Source organism: Triplophysa rosa, linkage group LG7 (assembly GCF_024868665.1).
Source record: "Triplophysa rosa linkage group LG7, Trosa_1v2, whole genome shotgun sequence".
Classification (NCBI taxonomy): Eukaryota; Metazoa; Chordata; class Actinopteri; order Cypriniformes; family Nemacheilidae; genus Triplophysa; species Triplophysa rosa.
This window is the reverse complement of record NC_079896.1, coordinates 25,237,437-25,255,521: the sequence shown is the minus strand read 5'-3', so window position 1 is coordinate 25,255,521 and position 18,085 is coordinate 25,237,437. Positions and strand designations below refer to the sequence as shown.

Genomic DNA, 18,085 nt, shown 5'->3' with positions numbered 1-18,085 from the left:
GTAACCATGTTGTTTTCCGGCTAATTGATTATATTGCATATCCATAGTTTACTGTTATCATGGTTAAACTATTGTCACTGCAGTAAAAAAAACATGGTGGTGATTATTATCACAATTTATGACTACTGTGCTTTTGCTACAATTAATATGAAAACTATAATGTTCACAAAAAACTATAAAAATAGTCTACAAAACAACTAAAAAAAAGTAATGAATATGCTAAATATAATGAATAATAAATATAGAACGATTTTATAATAGACCGGTTTTAGCAGATAAATATAATTTGTTTGCGCAACCGAAAGATTATTGACATCAAAGTACAGCAAAAGCCGTTCAAGAACTCGGTTTTGGATTCGCTCTCGCGATACTTTAATGTCACGCGCAGGTCTGTCTGCGCAGTTCCGCGTGAAGTTGAGGACGCTCACAAGCTGCAATATCGTGCTTGCGTTTACCTGCGCCTTTAAGAGAGCGTCTATAATAAGTAGTGGAAACATAATCCGCACAGTTGAAGAACCCCCTCTCTCGCTCTCGCTCTCTCTCTCTCTCTCTCTCTCTCTCTCTCTCTCTCTCTCTCTCTCGCTCTCTTTCGTTTCCAGTCGATTGTCACCACAGGCGCATAACGGAAACCGTTAGACCTTACCGTGTTTAACAGTTTTCAAGGTTAACCTTGTTGATACCTCCTCTTTCGCCTCAGTTTTCTTGAAACACTAACGGCACTGTCTCTTTAAGAAGGATTACTCGCCGACCTCCTGTCCAAGTTTTCCCCCAAAAGCGACTACTTCTCTTCTGTCTCTCCTGCTGTTACGTTGGAAAGTTGAAGAAGTTTAACCATGGCAGAGATAGGGAAAGTGGTCAGCCCAGGAAAACTGGCCAGTAATATGCAGAAGAGGATAACCCGAGCGCAAGAGAAGGTATATGCATGTTTAAAATGAGATGTATATGTGTTTGTTTTTATATTTTGTATATGTACATTTATATTGAAGTTGCCTATGAGGCGCTATTGCGTTAAGTAGTACGCTATCGGGTGGTTAAATGTCATTATCTAGTATTTTTTCAATACAATAAATAAATTATTTTTACTTTTTAAAATTGTATTTAATTTGAATTAAAATAAGACAATTTACGCTTGAGTGTTACGCATGCGCAGTAGCGTGGTGCGTTTTTCTCTGGGTATCTGTTAGAAAATGATGGGGATTTTGTTTAAAACTTATTTTCTGAGCTCTTCCTTATTTACTTATCCCGTCAATAATGAATATTGGTGTTATATACCAGGTTATATCATTGTATTTAATATTATAAATAAAGTATCCATTATATTCTGTATTGGTTACAGGGTACGGTAATAGAGACCAGGGCTAGCTGTCTCACTCTTACTCCAGAGAATATTTGTGTAAGAGGTGGTTTCCCAGACTGGGTTTAAACCTAATCCCAGACTAACTAATTTAAATGTTGAAGATGTCTTGATCGAAAACAATTTATATCTTAAAATATATCGGTGCAATTGTTTTGTCTCAAGATGCACACAGTACAAGTATGTTCTTAAAAACAACTTAAATATACTAATTTATTTAACTAAGGCCTAGTACTGTTTTAAGATGCCGCCCCTTAGTATTTTTAGATATAATTTCTGTAAATACCTACATAAAAGTTACACTTAATAATCCTATTAAAATTGGCACCAATATTATACAAGAATATAACTATAAGTTTGTGACAACATGCCCCTATAGCAGTGTATGCTGCTGTGTCGCTATATTGTGGTATATTGTCACAATGGGAACTTGATGCTTATTTAAACCGATTTACAAGAATATTTTTTTGGAATTATGAAATACTGTTCAAAGCTCACCACAATGAACGAAACGCTCCGCCTGCCCTCAGCAGGATATGGAGCAGGTAGGAAACGGCGATGTTGTGTTTAAATTTAAGCCGCAGGGCATTAACGTTGCATCAACACAAACAGAGCACAGGAGGACCTGCCCAGGAAGTGTCATTTCCACACTAAACACTGGAAATGACTGCTCGCCCCCCACATGCACAGCTGGACACCAGGGGCATTAAAATGACACACATTCCATTTGATTTGGGATTTATTTTAATGTAAGAATAAAATGATAGGAACTACTTAAAACATCACATTAGTCCATTGTGAATCTTATAGGTTCACATGGTGTGGCCACTTATCAACTGATTACTCCATGCAAGTTGTCATCTTAATAGCTTTCCCCCAAAAATGTTTTTCAAAAATGTCTGACATTAAGGGCTTAAATAGGAAGGGACAATAAGAGATGGGTGGAAGAGATTTTTACAACTTCCTGTCTCCAAAGCAGGCAGTCTCATTACTTTGTAATCATATAGATGTGAAAAGAGTTAAGATGTTGTTTAGAATCATTGGTTTGCGTCTGTGTTTGTGTTGCTCTTCCTGTATGGCCAGCTCTCGTCTGTCCTGAACGCTAGACTCGTAATGTTTATCCTCCATGGGATGCTCAGTTATACTTTGGTACATCGCTGAAATCTTTATTTCATCCCAAGGCACTTTTTGTCAATAAGTGTTTTAGTAATCTTGATGTTATTTGTTTGTGCAAATGGTTTAGTTGAGTTATGTGCTTTAGGTTTAAGTTTGCCACCTCTTTAAGGGTTTGACTCTAGTATATAAGTATACATACTGTATATATGTGTATACTCTCCTACTGAGTGATCACTTGCTTTGAGAAGGTCACAGTTTCCTTTTGGCCCGTGAAACCTTGCCAAATAGAGAAGAGTTAACCATGATCCTCTGCTGGCAAACAGCCCGCATCTTTCACCCCTTTTCTGCATCATCCACCTGTCCGTCTGTCCCCATACGAGGTACTATTTTTAAAATGTCGTTGTTCCTAAGTCCTGGTGAATAGTTAAGACATTCCAAAAATGAGCGTGACCAGTTGCTACGGAAACCATCACGACCTCAGAGGAAGATGAAATGGGTGTCCCCAGCCGTCCCCCGACCTCTGCTCTGATTGGACAGGCGACGTGTCAATCAAAAGCTTCCACCGTACGTTTCCTGTCGTGTAGCCACGCCCCTCTTCCGCACTCCACCCACACACCTGTCCGTCCTCATTGAGCTATGGAGCAGTGTGTGGTTGGCACTATGAATAGCAGACAGGCTGTAGCTGTGAGCTAATCCCCAGAAAGCTCTTGTGTGACAAACCGGTGTGTGTGAATGCCAGCGGCCGTGGTCTGGGGTATTTTGGGGGCTGTAATTGAACACCGGGACCCATCGACTAAAACTAAAGACCAGAGGCCACTGTAAAACACATATGAAGAGACGTGTGTCTTGGGAGAATACACTCACACACACTTATACCGGGGTAGTAAATCTTGGTGGGAAATCTTGCTAACTGTGTAAGATCCTTTAACCTTTTAAATCTGCGCAGACAGACAAACGGAGCCAATCCGCTTGCTTCTAAAAGTCTAGGGTTTTATTTAGCGCTTTAAGTTTCATATTCGTTTCATGTAAGATCAATTAAAGTCTACAGTAATGTCTATATTTTGAGCAAAATTAACATGTGTTGGAAAAAGAGATTCGAGTTTGGACTCAAAACAGATTATATGCGTGCCGTGTATTTATATAGATCACTGCATCAATTTGTATGCAGTCACTGCGCAGTTGTTCAAATGTTGAGATTGTTTTCCTGTCACACACAAATCTCTCAGCTGTTGGACAAATGCTCAGTGTTGGTTTGGTTAAAATAGGTTAAACACGGCTGACTCAGGACTGGGTCAAATCACAGATGGGATATCTTTAATATCTCCATTATTTCTCAGACATAACTGAGATTAAACGGTGAGCAAATGGAAACTTTTGCTTTATTCTCCTGCGTCTCGACATTTCTCCCCATTAGAGTTTCAGAAAAGATCTCAGCAATGTGTCAAACTGAGCTCAGATTTGTTCAATCTGCAAACTAAAGGCATATTATTGAAGATCTCAAAATGACCTCAAACATTTCTCATCAGATTTACTTAAATCCAGATTATTTTACCTCTACCATCTACATTCATTTTACACCTCCATACTCTTCCTGGATTTTACCAATTGTCTCATTCGTTTCTGTTTTATTTCTCCTATGCACTTTTAGGAGAAACATCTGAGTCGTTGATATTTAAATGAAACACAACTGAGAAATCTTGAAACGTCTTTTTTTGGAACATGATTTGTGCTTTAGACATTTCTAAAACCAGAAACGTATCAGTTGTATGTTTAGTGATCACTTTTTGGGGGCTTTTTGACTACTAAAAAACATTATTATCGGTCCTTCGGATAAGTCGTTAAACCGAGGTCCTGACTCTCCGTGGTCGTTAAAAATCCCAGGATGTCCTTCCAAAAGAGTAGGGGTGTAACCCCGGCATCCTGGACAAATTCGCCCATTCGCCTCTATGCATCATCATGGCCTCTTAATCATCCCCATATGTACTAACTGGCTTCGTAACTCTGTCTCCTTTCTACCAGTAAGCTGGTGTGTGGTGGGCGTTCTGGCTCAATATGGTGGCCGTCGCATCATGCAGGTGGATGCTGCACATTGGTGGTGGTTGAGGAGTTCGAGTTTGAGAGCCCAGAAAAGTGCTATATAAATGTAATGAATTATTATTATTATATTTAAAAAATCTACATTTTACTCATGCAGATCCCCGTTTCTCTTGAAATGCATCATAAAGGACCTTAGAAAAGTAGATGGCAAAAGAAAAGTTTGGTAAGAACCTGAATCTGAAAGCATATTAAGATATCTTTATGACTTTCTGGATTACAGACATGCAAACTTTAGGAAAAGGACCACTGTCACCATTGGCATAATGCAACACGTATTCCTAAAGCCAACAAATTTTACTAATAGACGTTCAATGGTGGTGTCTTTCTAAAGTTATCCCCCCCCGTAACTTCATAAAAAAGCTCGTTTGGACCCCACCTCTACAAAATATGAAATAAATATTTATCTATTACATTTAACATTTATTCTTTCTTAATTTATGTATTTCTTTAACCAAAACGAAATTGCTCAAATCTGTATTTTTTGCCGGGGACCTCTGCTTGACTTTACACTGACTTCTTTTGTTTGAAGAAAAAGTTCACCAGAAATGAAAAAAGGAAGTGCTTTTCTGGATGTGGTCTAGTTCAGAGCTCATAGAGGAGATTTCAGTTGAAATGTATGTATTCATATGCGCAGCTGACAATGGTTTTATTACTGTAGGCCAAGAGGAAACCAGAGGGACATTAGAGCTTACTGGGATTTCTCGTAGGTTTCTGTAGTTCAGTTGTAGCAATAGCAACGTACGGTCACGGGTTTGAGTCCCAGGGAACACACATACTTTTATGATCAAATGTATGATGTGAATGCACTTTAGGTGTCGTTGATAAAAGCGCCTGCAAAATGCATACATGTGAATGTTGTCTAGAGCTTTTTAAGATCTTTTGCTTGATCCACTTTGTTTTTGCTGTAGCTGTCTGTGAAACACATCTTCATCATTCTCCTCGCCGACGGTTGTTACTGAACTCGGATGCAAAATGGTTTATGGAGCACCATCCTGCGAGCTCCTTTCATCTTAAATCATCATGGCATCATGAATCGAGCTTTGCAGGATGTGATGCAAAGACCAGCACTATCTGGGTCACACATGGCCCCTTTACTATGCCGCCAGAAGTTGATACAAATGAAAAGGAAAGGGAAATGACCTCTGAGTAGAACCGGATTCAAACACACTTGACAGGAAGGAAATGTGCATCGTTATTAGGACTGGTGGGAAATGTGTTTTCCAAAATGCGTTCTGTGACATAACTTGTTGTCCTTGACACAATATTCATGAGCTTTATTTCCCTGGAAACCTCCTCTGTTAAGTTTCATTTGTTATGAAGGTCTTTCAGCGCTCATGGTAAGAAAGAGAAACGTGGAACTGATACTGTCAGCCACGATGGGGTGGCAAATGATCCGAGAAACTTTTTTAAGACACACACACATGCTTGAAGGAATGCGCTTCTGTTTAAACCCTTTTCTTGAGACATTAAGACAGAAATGGTCAGCATTTCTATTGAAGATGTCATAAATCACAGCCCATCGGTACAGATTTATTGTGTTATCTTACATTTAAAAAAATCGTAAAAAGATCAAGCGGCGGAAATTGTAATCAGATTTTGCAACCGGACCTATCATAATCTATCGTTTTTGTCTGTTTTATTGGCTTCATTTTGACTTTTTTCTCTAATAGGTGATGCAAAAGTTGGGTAAGGCTGATGAAACCAAAGACATGGCCTTTGAGGAGGTGGTGGCAAACTTTAACAAGCAGCTGGTAAGACCCTTGACGCTTCACCCTCTGTGACCCTCGTCCTTAATATACCGCTTTTCTTTTGCCCTTTGACCTGTATCCAGCTTCCTTTATCCATCTTAAATGTGATGGTCTAGTGATGGCTTCTTCAGTGTCTCTTTGATCTCTGTCCACAGGCTGACGGCACCAAACTCCAGAGAGACTTGAAGGCATATTTGGTAGCCGTCAATAGTAAGACTGTGTGTCTTCTTGTGATCTTTTTTTGAAATCAAGTACACAAAATAACATCTCATTTAATATGGACATATTTCTGGTCACAAGGTTTCACCCCAATACAAGAAATTACACGTTGTTCCAAACACAAATGCTTTGCTTTCTTCCGTGAAACACAGAAAGAGATATCAGACGAATTCCTATTGTAGTTTTTTTACATTTTAATACTTGTGCGTTATATTTGATAAATCTTACTGTGTGTCAGCAAGTTTTATTTGTCAGTAGTGTTGCGTAATATTTGCTGAAAATCTTCCACCTCATTCCTAACATCTCACGTTGGTGTACATTTAAGTATCTCAATACACATTGCATCAAGTCAACTGTAAACAACTATGCTTGACGTTACATGTCTGGTCCTCACTCAAAGCTACATGTGGCTTGACGTTCCTTGGAATGCACACTAATCATATGGTCTACATTTATGATACTCCTTAAGTGTTTTCCCAGTGCAGCCCCAGTCCCCATTCACTTCCATTGCATGAAAAAGACCAGTCATGAATTTCAATCTGTGTTCCACGGAAGTAAGAATATCATATGCTTTTAAGAGGACATACTGTAAATGTCATACATTAATAGTAAAAAGGTACATGACAGAATTTTATGTGAACTGTTTCTTTAAGCACCAGCGAAGGCAAAGCGGTCTGTGTTTGATGAAACACTGCTGCTGTCATGCAGACCACCAACCCTCGAGCCTCTTCCTGTGTGCCCACGACTGCTCTCACTTCTCTGAAAGTCGAGCGACTGTTCACCCTTGTCTCTTAGCTTACCCGCTGTCTGTTTCCACAGCGATGCACGAGTGTTCGAAGCGTCTGCATGACTGTCTGGCCGACATTTACGACCCCGAGTGGTTTGGCAAAGAAGAGGTCGACTCCCTCGTGGAGGTGTGTAATAATTCATGACTCCAAGACCGAAACAGATTGTCGTCCATGTTGATGTATAGCTCTATTCACTCGGATTTGAAGGAATTTCAGGGCAAACATCTTGAGACTTAAAATGAAAGTTCACCCAAAAATAAAAATTCTGTCATCGTTTACTCGCTCTCTTGTCATTTCAATCCGGTGTGACTTTTTCTTCTGCAGAACACAAAAGAAGATAGTTTGAAAAATGTTAACTGGACCCCATTCACTTGCATTGGTTTTGTGTCCGTACAATAGAAGTGAATGGGGTCCAGTGCTGTTCGGTTACCAACTTTCTTCGAAATATCTTCTTTTGTGCTCTGCTGAAGAAAGAACGTCTTGAAGGTTTGAAATGACAAGAGGGTGAGTAAGCGATGACAGAATTTTCACTTTGAAATAGGTAGATACAACTGAGAACTTGATTAAATCTCCTGAGCAAAGAACAGCTTTATTAATCTGAATCCTTGTTGCTTTTGCAAATTTTCTACATTTTTGGTTCTTCTCATCCATCTCTTCGTGAATTCAGGAAATGATAGAGAAAGAAATGGATAATAATCTGGAGGTAAACATGACAAATGACTCATCTAGAGCGCAGGGAGAGAATGGTGTTATCTAGATTAGAGTATTTAGTAGGTAGAGATAGAAGTGATGAGTAGTGATACTGATGTGAAAATAGTTCTCCATATTCATATTTAGTGTATACAGTATGTGTGGTTTCATACTGTGTGTATGTGTTAGAGAGAGAGAAAGAGCATGTGAATGTGTGAATATGTCTGATCGTGTTTATTTTACAGGACACTGACATCCTGTGGCAAGATTTTCACCAGAAGCTTGCTGATAATGCCGTCATTTCTATGGATACATACTTGGCTCAGTTTCCAGATATAAAGGTTTGTTACATTGAGGGGAGAACATATCACTGCATCAGAATATTTTAGAGAAGTGGTTCTCAAACTGGGGGCCGTGGCCCCCTGGGGGGGCCCAAGATGGTTCTGGGGGGCCACAGATTATATGAAATATAGAAATGTATCATACATTTTGTGCAATCAAACATCAGAAAACTAAGACCACCAACCAAAAGAATTGATGTTTTAGCATTGAATAACTGAATATGTTTTTGGTTTGATTAAAAGTTTAAGATTGTAATTGTTTATTTGGGGGGGCCGCAAAGCAATGCAACACACAGAGGGGGTCTTACAAAAATGTTTTAGAGACTTTAGTGTTTTAGAGACTTTTATCAGAATGTAACAAATAAAACTGAAGTGAACTAAAGCATTAACCATTTTCATTCAAGGTTTAATTGAACTTTCTCTGTCAGTGATCGAAGTTGAACATAACATTCTTGACATGTCAACACAACATTAAAATTAAGAAGTAAGTTAAAAAGCCGTAAAAGCGCAAAATAAACAAACAAACAAAAAATACGTACTTTTATGTGTTGCAATATATCCAAAATTACTCCCACTTTTCTCTTGAGAAACGTTAACGTATCACTCTGTAATTGTTTACAGTCTTTGTTTTGACTTCCTGCAGGCTCGCATGGCGAAGCGTGAGAGAAAGCTGGTGGACTTCGACAGTGCCAGGCATCACTTTGCTTCTATACAGAAAGCCAAGAAAAAAGATGAGGCCAAAATTGCCAAGGTACCAGATGCTCACTAGCCTGTCATGTACTGCCTAACTTGTCTAAAAAATCTTGTTAACTAACCAATTTAAAGGAACAGTTCACACAAACATGAAAATCCTCTCACACTCCATCGTATTTGTTTAAACTATTCTTTCGTTGCTTATAAATGTGACTGCAATAGATGAATAACAGTCTTTTTATTGAATATGCAGTACACATGTTTGCACAAGCTTTATTAACACACATGTCTTATTTTGCATCATCTTGCTTGATGAAAGTTGTGCGAGCTAACAAAGCGCTTGAGTATTTCTGAGTGACTTTCTCCTGGTCTCGTTTTGCTTTGGACATCTGTTTTCTTCTGCATGTCTAGCCATTGGCTCTGGTGGAGAAAGCGGCTCCTGTGTGGGCTCAGGGAATAATCACAGCGCATCAAATCGCTCAAACTAACCTCTCGAGAAACCAGGTGACTCATCTGTCACTCAGCCTGTGAACCCTCCCCTAACCTGTCTAACCCCGCCCCCTGCTCACGGTCCACACCCAGTCTGAGCAATGTGTTGTCTCATTGGCTTCTTTATACAGCGATATTATTCCTAAGGTGTATTTATGGTTTTAGACGTGGCTTTTTAATGCACACTATATTTTTAATATATGATTTTTTTCACACGTAATGCTGAATTATTTACAATGAAGTAAATTATATCCACATGCTCTCTGTTCTAAAAGCTGAGCTGCAGGACACTGTAAATACAGTAAATGACTGTAATTATTTCCTGTAATTACCATGTGTTTTGGTGTGTTTGTATGCGTTAGGCTGAGGAAGATTTGGGGAGAGCCCAGAAGGTCTTTGAAGAGATCAACTATGAGCTTCAGGAAGAGCTTCCCACCCTGTGGAACAGGTAATGACCACCTTGACGTCTCGCTTTATTCTTTGTCCTGATCTGATGAGTAATATCAGACCTCTCTGTCTTCACAGTCGTGTTGGCTTGTATGTTAACACATTCCAGAGCGTTGCTGGCCTGGAAGAGAAATTTCACAGGGACATGAGCAAAGTGAGTCAATAATAGTCTCTCTTATTAACAAAAGACCAATGATGAATCATTTTTGGTTTACAAAAATCCGTCTCATTCACAGCTGAACCAGAATCTGAGCGACATTATGACCAAACTGGACGAGCAGCGTCAGGCCAAGTGAGTACATCTCTCTTCTTTATAGAAACCGCTGTTGTTTTCTGTAGTTTTAAGAGTCGCTGTTTTCCCTGTAAATGAAATCAACCCTCCCCCAAAAACCCACAGAAAAGGTGTTAAAGCAGCCAGCATTGGGACAAGGTAACTACACGTGTTTTGTGTTCAACATTTCTTGCACTCAAGACATACTAACACACGGTTGCTGTGGAAACTGACCACAGACGTGTTGAGCATGCATGTCTAAATGCTGACACGTCAAATAACCTCGTGACTGGAACATCTGTTAAAGACAGCATGCGTTCGGAAGTGATTTAAATTCTGTCTGGCTGAAATATTGACGTTGACTTGTGCTGACACCTAGCGGTGAATTGTAGACATGACACCTGTGAATCATACTGTGTTTCGTGGTGTTGTTTCTTTATCAGTGTGTCTTTTTTAATGCAGTGAAGTGGCAACCAATCACAATCTCTCAGAGTCTGGGACAGACATCAATACATCTCCATCAGAGGTACGGTGCGTGTGTGTGAGAAATGTGCTTTATATGATGTACAAATGTATGAAACAGACCATTGTGGTGTTTGATGGTGCCGGTTGGTCAATAACTGTGGAATATATGAAGATTCAAATGAAAAAGAATGAAATGAATATAATTTACATTTGACGGTTTCTGGCAAGTAAAAGAATAAAATATAAAGTCAACTCTAAAATGTAATATAAATGTACTTTAAATACTAGTAGTAGACTTTTTATTGTAAAATGCGAGGATGATGCGTGCGTTAACCTAAAATCTATGCAGTGCTGTATTTGTGTTTTAACCTGCATTGTGTTTATTCACAACGCACGTGTGTGTGCATGTTTTTGTGTGTATTGGCATGTTGTGTGGCAGTCCAGAGAAGCACCGCCTGCTCCACGGCCCCCCAGACCGACCTCGTGTCAGGAGGTGAAACTGGACAACGTCACTATCGTGTTAGAGGAGACAGTGGTTGCTGATATTAACATTACAACCCCTTCACAGGTCAGAGGTCAAATGACTCCCTTTCTCATCTAAGAATGTACTATATCTGCTTATTTGTCATCCACTCACACCTGTCCCTCCTTCCGTCACATTCATCCCTTCAACTTTTATTCTCTATCTTCAAAGCCGGTCTCCCCATAAACCTATGCAAACTTCTTTAGGACGTCTATATATATACAGTATATACAATATATATATATATATATTGACAATATTTAATGTGCACGTATTTCCTTAAAAACAAAGCGTTGCACTTTAATTATTTGTTATTAAGTCCATTCAAATTTTTATTTGTGCATGTGTATCTCATGCAAGTGATGCATGCCAATTGGCTTTGCACTTCGGACGACATTCAGAGACTGATGAATCGGCATACAAGATCATTTTATTTTTATTCAAATAAAAAGACATCTATGCATAAATTATCTGTTGAAACGTTTAGCTTTACTCTAATTTTAATTTACTGTTGACATGATGATAGATGTATCTATCTTGCATATCTTTTGTGCTGCGTTGTGGAAGGAGGCTTCATGGGATTCATGGGAGGTAAGATCTTGTGATGAACCACACCTAGCTGTGTGTTTGTCCAACCAATGACAGATGGGAGAGCGTTTTAGGGGAAACCTGTAAATAATTGCATTCAGTTCTGACGCTAGTACTTCTGAAATAACACACATTAACACTAAATGACGTCTCTTCCCACACACCCTGCTTCCATTTTCCTTCTTGCCCACCTCAAAATCCAACAAACGATCCCTTCCATCCGCCCCAGCCCGATCAGACTCCAGCTGCAGATTTATCTCAGCAGTGGGACTGGGATGATGAGAACAGGCAGCCGTACGAGGCTCCTAACTGGGACGACGATGTTGCTCCTGCCGTGCAGCCCAACTGGGATGAGCAGGGCGGCGTGTCGGGGCAGTCAGGGTGGGACAATGAAACATCAGAGGTGGACGGAGGTGTGGAGCTCTGGGGCGAGGAAGGGTCCCAGGTAGGGCAAGGGCAGGACGCAGATGCGAACTGGGACAGTGGTACTGCTCAGGCTTGGGAGTCGGAGACTACTCCGCCTCAGTGGGAGGAGCCTCAGAGTGTAAGAGAAGCAATGGGCTGTTGGGGGAGGGCTGTTGCGGTAGTATTAGGATTCTTCTGTTTGGTGGGTGTATGTGATGTCATCAGTGGTCCTTTTGCATTAGAGACTACACAACTGTAGCTGAATGTGTTTTTCACTGTAGAGGAGGTTTGGTTTGTTTTGTTTCTTTTGGTTAGTGAATCTTCTTTTTGTTTTTAGAATGAAGTTCCAACAGTGACAAATGGCTCCTCGGATGCCGAGCTGCCTCCCTCTGTTCTGTACAAGGTGTGTTTTTGTGTTTTTTTCCAAACAATAGTTTAAAGCTGCATTTAAATGTATGCATTTATTTGCCTAAAACTACAGGTTACTTTACGTACTTATCTTTATGTCAAATGACGTCGAAGTGACTTTCTACTGTACTTTTGTACATTTATTTATTTTTATTGCTTGAAAAGTTACAGATTGTTTAAGATATTCAGCTGCGGAAAAAATAATAGGCCATTCCAAAATTATTTTCAGGTTTTCTGAATTTACTTTTTATAGGTATGTGTTTAGGTAAAATGACCATTTGTTTCATTTTTTGAACTACTAACATTATTTCCCCCAAATTTCAAATGAAAATATTGCTTCTATTTGCATTTATTTGCAGTAAATGAATACTAGAGAAACAGGTGAAAATAACAGATAAGATGCTCTGTATTTTGTCACACCTCAAATACTGCAAAGAAAACAAGTTCATATTTACTTTAAGAGCAACACAACAGTCATATTTCTACATGTATTTAGGAAAAGATAAAAAATATTTTGGATTCTGATCCCAGTTTTCATGCGTCTTGTCATGCTGTCAGTCGTTCACATTGCTGATGAATGACTTTATGTCACTCCTGAGGATTGATTTGATTGAAACACTGGAATGACCACGATACATCTAGAAATTATGATTTAATGAACATTTGGAATGGACTCTATGGACTGTATATCTATATACATGTGTCTATAAAGACATTTATAATTGGATAGCACTTGTATTCATTATTTCTAATGCCTCTATACTGGTTGAAATGTGATATTTGTTAGGTGAAAGTGATGCATGACTATGGAGCAACAGACAAGGATGAACTCGATCTGAAGGCTGGTGACATTGTGTATGTGATTCCCTTCCCCAATCCAGATGAGCAGGTCAGAAACGCAAACGCACTCTCAAACACACACAATCGTACAGCGAGATCATGCCGGGTAACCTTTCCTCTGTTGTGTTTGTGTTCGCAGGATGACGGCTGGTTAATGGGCGTAAAAGAGTCACATTGGCTACAGAATAAAAACCTGCTAGCCAAAGGCGTCTTCCCGGAAAACTTCACCCAGAAAGTGTAAGCGGAACAACCATCTCGATGAATCTCCTCACCCTCTACGAAACAAACGCTGTGATCGTCTTGCTTTATTTTCTCATGGTTTTTATAAGACACCTTTCAAAATAAGGGCTTCTCGATCAAATATGATGAAAAATTGCAGTTCCTTTTAGAATGGAAAACAGTAAAAGGTGTTTGGAGCAACATGTTATTTCACACTTCATGGTCATTTGTTTGAAAGAACTTTTTCTTGCACTGCATGTGAAGTGCTGTCCTGGTATCTTTGACTCTTCTGTAATATTCAGTGTCACACAATGCAATTTCATTATATTTGTATTGTTTATTTTGTTTTATCTGCAGGTATAAGACACCAAAGATTAGAAAATGTAATTATTACTATGGGGCAAACCACTAACCAATAAGTTTGTTTGGACGTTTTATCTTTTCGAGGCATGCTTTATTTCAGTGGTTCTCAAACTGGGGGCCGTCAGGGGGGATCCAGGGGGGCCACAGATTTTGTGGCATTTTATGAAATATAGAAATTTATCATAGATTTTATGCAATCAAATGTCAGAAAAATGACACCACCAACCAAAAGAATTGAGGTTCCAGCATTGTATAACTGAATGTTTTTGGTTTAATTAAAATTCTAAGTTTAAGATTATACGTCTTTATATGGTGGGCCGCAAAGCGATGCACTTAACACAAAGGGGCCTTACAACGAAAAAGTTTGAGAACCATTGCTTTATTTATTTTGAAACTGGAGAAGATTGATTTTCTGCTGTTACAAATATATAAAAACATTTCCAATTAACAGATTAAAATGAGATCTTGGTAATGATCTGGAAAATGCATTATGATAAACTGAGCCCTGACGTCAGTCTAATGTTATCTCTGATAAATATACTGGTAAGCTGAAAAGCTGCTTTTGCCAAAAGAGTGTTCAATCTCGATTAGAGGTGATCTTTTTTATTTACAAATATGATGCTGCTAATTTGTCTATTGTCAGATCTGATACTGTCACTCTGTGCTTTTCAAATCTAGATCTTGTCTACGTCACTCCCTCTCATCTGTTCACATATTACAGCTGTCATTTTCTGATTCATCTCAAAGTTCTTCATTTAAATCTGTTTTGAATATCGAAATACTTTCTTGCACTCTTTCAATGACAAAAGAGATTTGTATGAGAATGGGAAGGTGTGAGGGGGAGGATTTTCTTTGAATGACAGATTGCAGACATTCTTTACGTTTTACAAAAGATAACTAATCGATTACCTCAAGGAAGATGTTTTTACACTGTTTCTTTTGACATCATGCAACTGCAGCTCTTGTGACTGTTAAATATGACATATTTATTATGTTCTTTCATATGACCTACCCCTTACAGGCATTATTGAAATATTAGAGAGTTTTGTTTATTTAAAAAATGCAATATGTGAAGATTCAAAATGTACCACAGGAACTACAAAGGATTTTTTAAGACGGGGGAAATTATGTCCTGTGGCATTATGGTTGGGATGCCCTGTCTTAGCGTGCTGTAACTGTCTGGCACCCCTTGAGAAGCATTAAAATGATTTTGAACATCTAATGTCCTCTCGTTCAGTAATGTACCTTTTGATAAAATCACATATGAGGTTCTATAGCTAAAGATTATTTGTTGTTCATATCCATATACTGTAATATTAGTGATGACTCTGAAGACGTTGTTGTGTTGTTTTACAAAGTGTTGTCATTGTGTTTGTTTACCTGATGTGAAGCACTTTGAGAAAGCAACTTTTAATGGCGCTATATGAAATAAATGTATTATTATTATTTATTGCCAAAAGTCCAAACTCGAGTTTGCCCTTTATCCAGCTCCCCAAGTCTCCACAGCTGTCGAGAAGATGCTGAAAAAAGAAGAGAAAAAAGCGTTATTAGCTTGGTCTATGATCTTCAAACATAATTTTCCCCCTACCAATTGTAATAACAAAAATGTATGTTAGAAACATACGTCTATATTTTTCGAAAATTGGTTCAAGAATGGAATCAATCGGGTCAGTCAGTTATTTAATTAGGATGGCTACTTATCAAGAATTTCTCTTCCAATACAATATTCCTGTTTCTCCAAAACAGTTTGCTGTGGTTTTTTGTGCTATTCCTAACGGTGTCGTTATGTTATTTAAGGGCAGTAATAGAGGTTTGAGTTCTGAAATGTCTCTTCCAGCAGGGGTGCAGATGGGATTTTTTAACTGGGGGGGACCAAGCTGTCAGCCAATGATTTCAACTCAGTTATTTTGCGTAATTTGGGCTTTAACTAGTGCTCAAGTAGTAACTTTGCGTAAATTGGGCTAATGGTTTGCACTAAAAAGCCATTGGAGGATTCTTATTTGAAATCATGGATAAACAACAACGAACAAAGGCCTACCTATCAACACTAGCAATGCATGATTTGTCTAGTATGCTTATCACCACCAAAACTTCATGCCTTCTGCAAAATATGTTTTATTTGAACATTTAAACATAAATCAGTCAATTTACCTCAGTCAACTTATAGAGCACATTGGGTTAGATAATAATGTCATGCCAGGACCCTAATTTAGTCTTGCGAGTCCAGATAAATCATTACTTCCTGACAATAAATTGTTTGATTTATCCAACCATTCTTTTTGTGTTCATTTGCCTCTGTCCACTCATCTAATTGCGTAGTCATGCTCTCCACGTTTTGCTGTGATCAGTTTTATAAGGCTAAGTGCAAAAGACTAGCTATACAAATAAATAACAAAACTAATCTGCCACATCAGGGAAAAGTCAACAGGCATAGGACACTTGCATTGTTTGGTTTTTGGGATTGTTTTTTGTCTCTTCATTGCCTTTATGTGGTAGTTATGCAGTCCATTTTTTTCAGTCCAGAAAAATCACCAGCTCAGTCATCGACGATGGCATTTGATTACTATGGTTACCGCTACTACAGGCACAATTGAGGCAGCTAACAGCTTCTCATAGGACCCCGGGGGCTAGCAGCCAGCAGCACACAGAGAGCACAGAGAACGTAAGTGTCGGTGGCCGACCCGGTTCTGAAGCAGTGACGGCAAAATAATTAAGGAGCAGCGGCCCTGTCCGCCACTACTTAGGCTAATGTAGCTTTACATAGCGGAAATCCTGATTGATCCTCAGTTTTACCAATGTTTGTCGCCTTTCGTAGGGAAAGTGAGGTGGACGGATTGGGATCTGGGGGGGCCATGAACCCCCGTCCCTAGTGCTATCTGTGCACCTGGGTCAGAGGTCAAATGACTGCCTTTCTCATCGAAGCGCTTCCTATATCTGCTTATTCATCTAAACCGGTCTCTCTCCTAATCTCTATACCTCCGCCTAAAATCTTCAAAGCCGGTCTCCCCATAAACCTATGCAAACTTCAATAGGAAGTCACTGCTTTCAGTGTTCATTGAGTTTTCCCAGCACACAAGAGTATATTTTTTGTATTCTCACACACTGTTGTTGGTCCACAAAGGGGTCACATCTAACTTCCAAGGGGGCCCTCAAGATGACTTATATTTTAAAGTTAGACCAACTGAGCATTGAAACATTTTTTTAGAATGAATAAATGATTTTCCACATAATGTCAAGCTTTAAATATTTTATGGCAGTGGCTATTTGCACTAAGTGTTAATAGCAATAGATGCTATTTACACTAACCGAAAATAGCTGTATTTTCTTTGGATTAAGTACAAATAGTAGTTAGATGCTATTTACTTATAAATAGTGGCAGATAACGTTACTATTTGCACCTCAGTATTGTTGTGCATTAAACATTGTGCAATAAAAACAGAGTGTAAATCGTTATATTTATAAAAATGATTAAAATGATGGCAACTTATTGAGATATTAAAGCCCTACCCCTAACCTTACCCTAAACTTTATAAATAAAAATGAATTTTAAGTTTTAAATCAATTTGATTGAAAACAAATGCCTTTATGATCTGTAAAGTAATAGAAAAATATGGGCAGGCTATTTGTACTTTTTATTTAATATTTGTATATTTTATTGTGTAGAAATTTGGGCTTTTTGTGAGTTGGAGGGGACCTTTGAATATTGCTGAGCTACAGGAACACGTCTATGCAAATCTTGTGTATTCATTAAGTATTTGCATGGCAAATCACAATGCCATGTTCAGTATCACACAAGTAGGGTTTGGTGTAACCTTGTGGTTACCAATCTGCTTAAAATCCTACAATGTGGCTTGTTGGTGCATCCTATTAGCTCAACACTTCAACACCGGCTCAACAACATGACGTGGTGGTGGAGCTCTGTGTTTGTCCATTCAATGGCCAATAGAGGGAGTGTTTGAGAATCCTGTAAATAATTGTGTTCAGTTCTGATGACTTTTTCTGTTTTGTGAGTCTACGTGAT

At 38.8% G+C, this 18,085-nt stretch overlaps 1 protein-coding gene across 6 annotated transcripts; it reads left to right on the top strand.

Annotated features, from left to right (window-relative positions):
* The first annotated feature begins 395 nt into the window (after nt 1-395).
* bin1b (bridging integrator 1b) lies at nt 396-16,204 on the top strand. Of its 6 annotated transcripts, XM_057337578.1 has the most exons (18): nt 397-914; nt 6,238-6,318; nt 6,471-6,525; nt 7,354-7,448; nt 8,258-8,353; nt 8,997-9,104; nt 9,458-9,550; nt 9,898-9,983; nt 10,061-10,136; nt 10,219-10,274; nt 10,380-10,412; nt 10,716-10,779; nt 11,158-11,286; nt 11,809-11,832; nt 12,059-12,373; nt 12,572-12,637; nt 13,430-13,531; nt 13,622-16,203. In XM_057337578.1, exons 1-18 carry the CDS (start codon nt 834-836, stop codon nt 13,721-13,723), a joined length of 1,662 nt encoding a protein of 553 aa, XP_057193561.1. In that variant the 5' UTR covers nt 397-833; the 3' UTR covers nt 13,724-16,203. The 6 variants fall into 6 exon arrangements, with proteins under 6 accessions (XP_057193562.1, XP_057193561.1, XP_057193563.1 ...); XM_057337579.1 differs by lacking the exon at nt 10,380-10,412 and having other exon boundaries at nt 396-914; nt 13,622-16,204; XM_057337580.1 differs by lacking the exon at nt 9,458-9,550 and having other exon boundaries at nt 399-914; nt 13,622-16,202.
* The last annotated feature ends 1,881 nt before the right edge of the window (nt 16,205-18,085 follow it).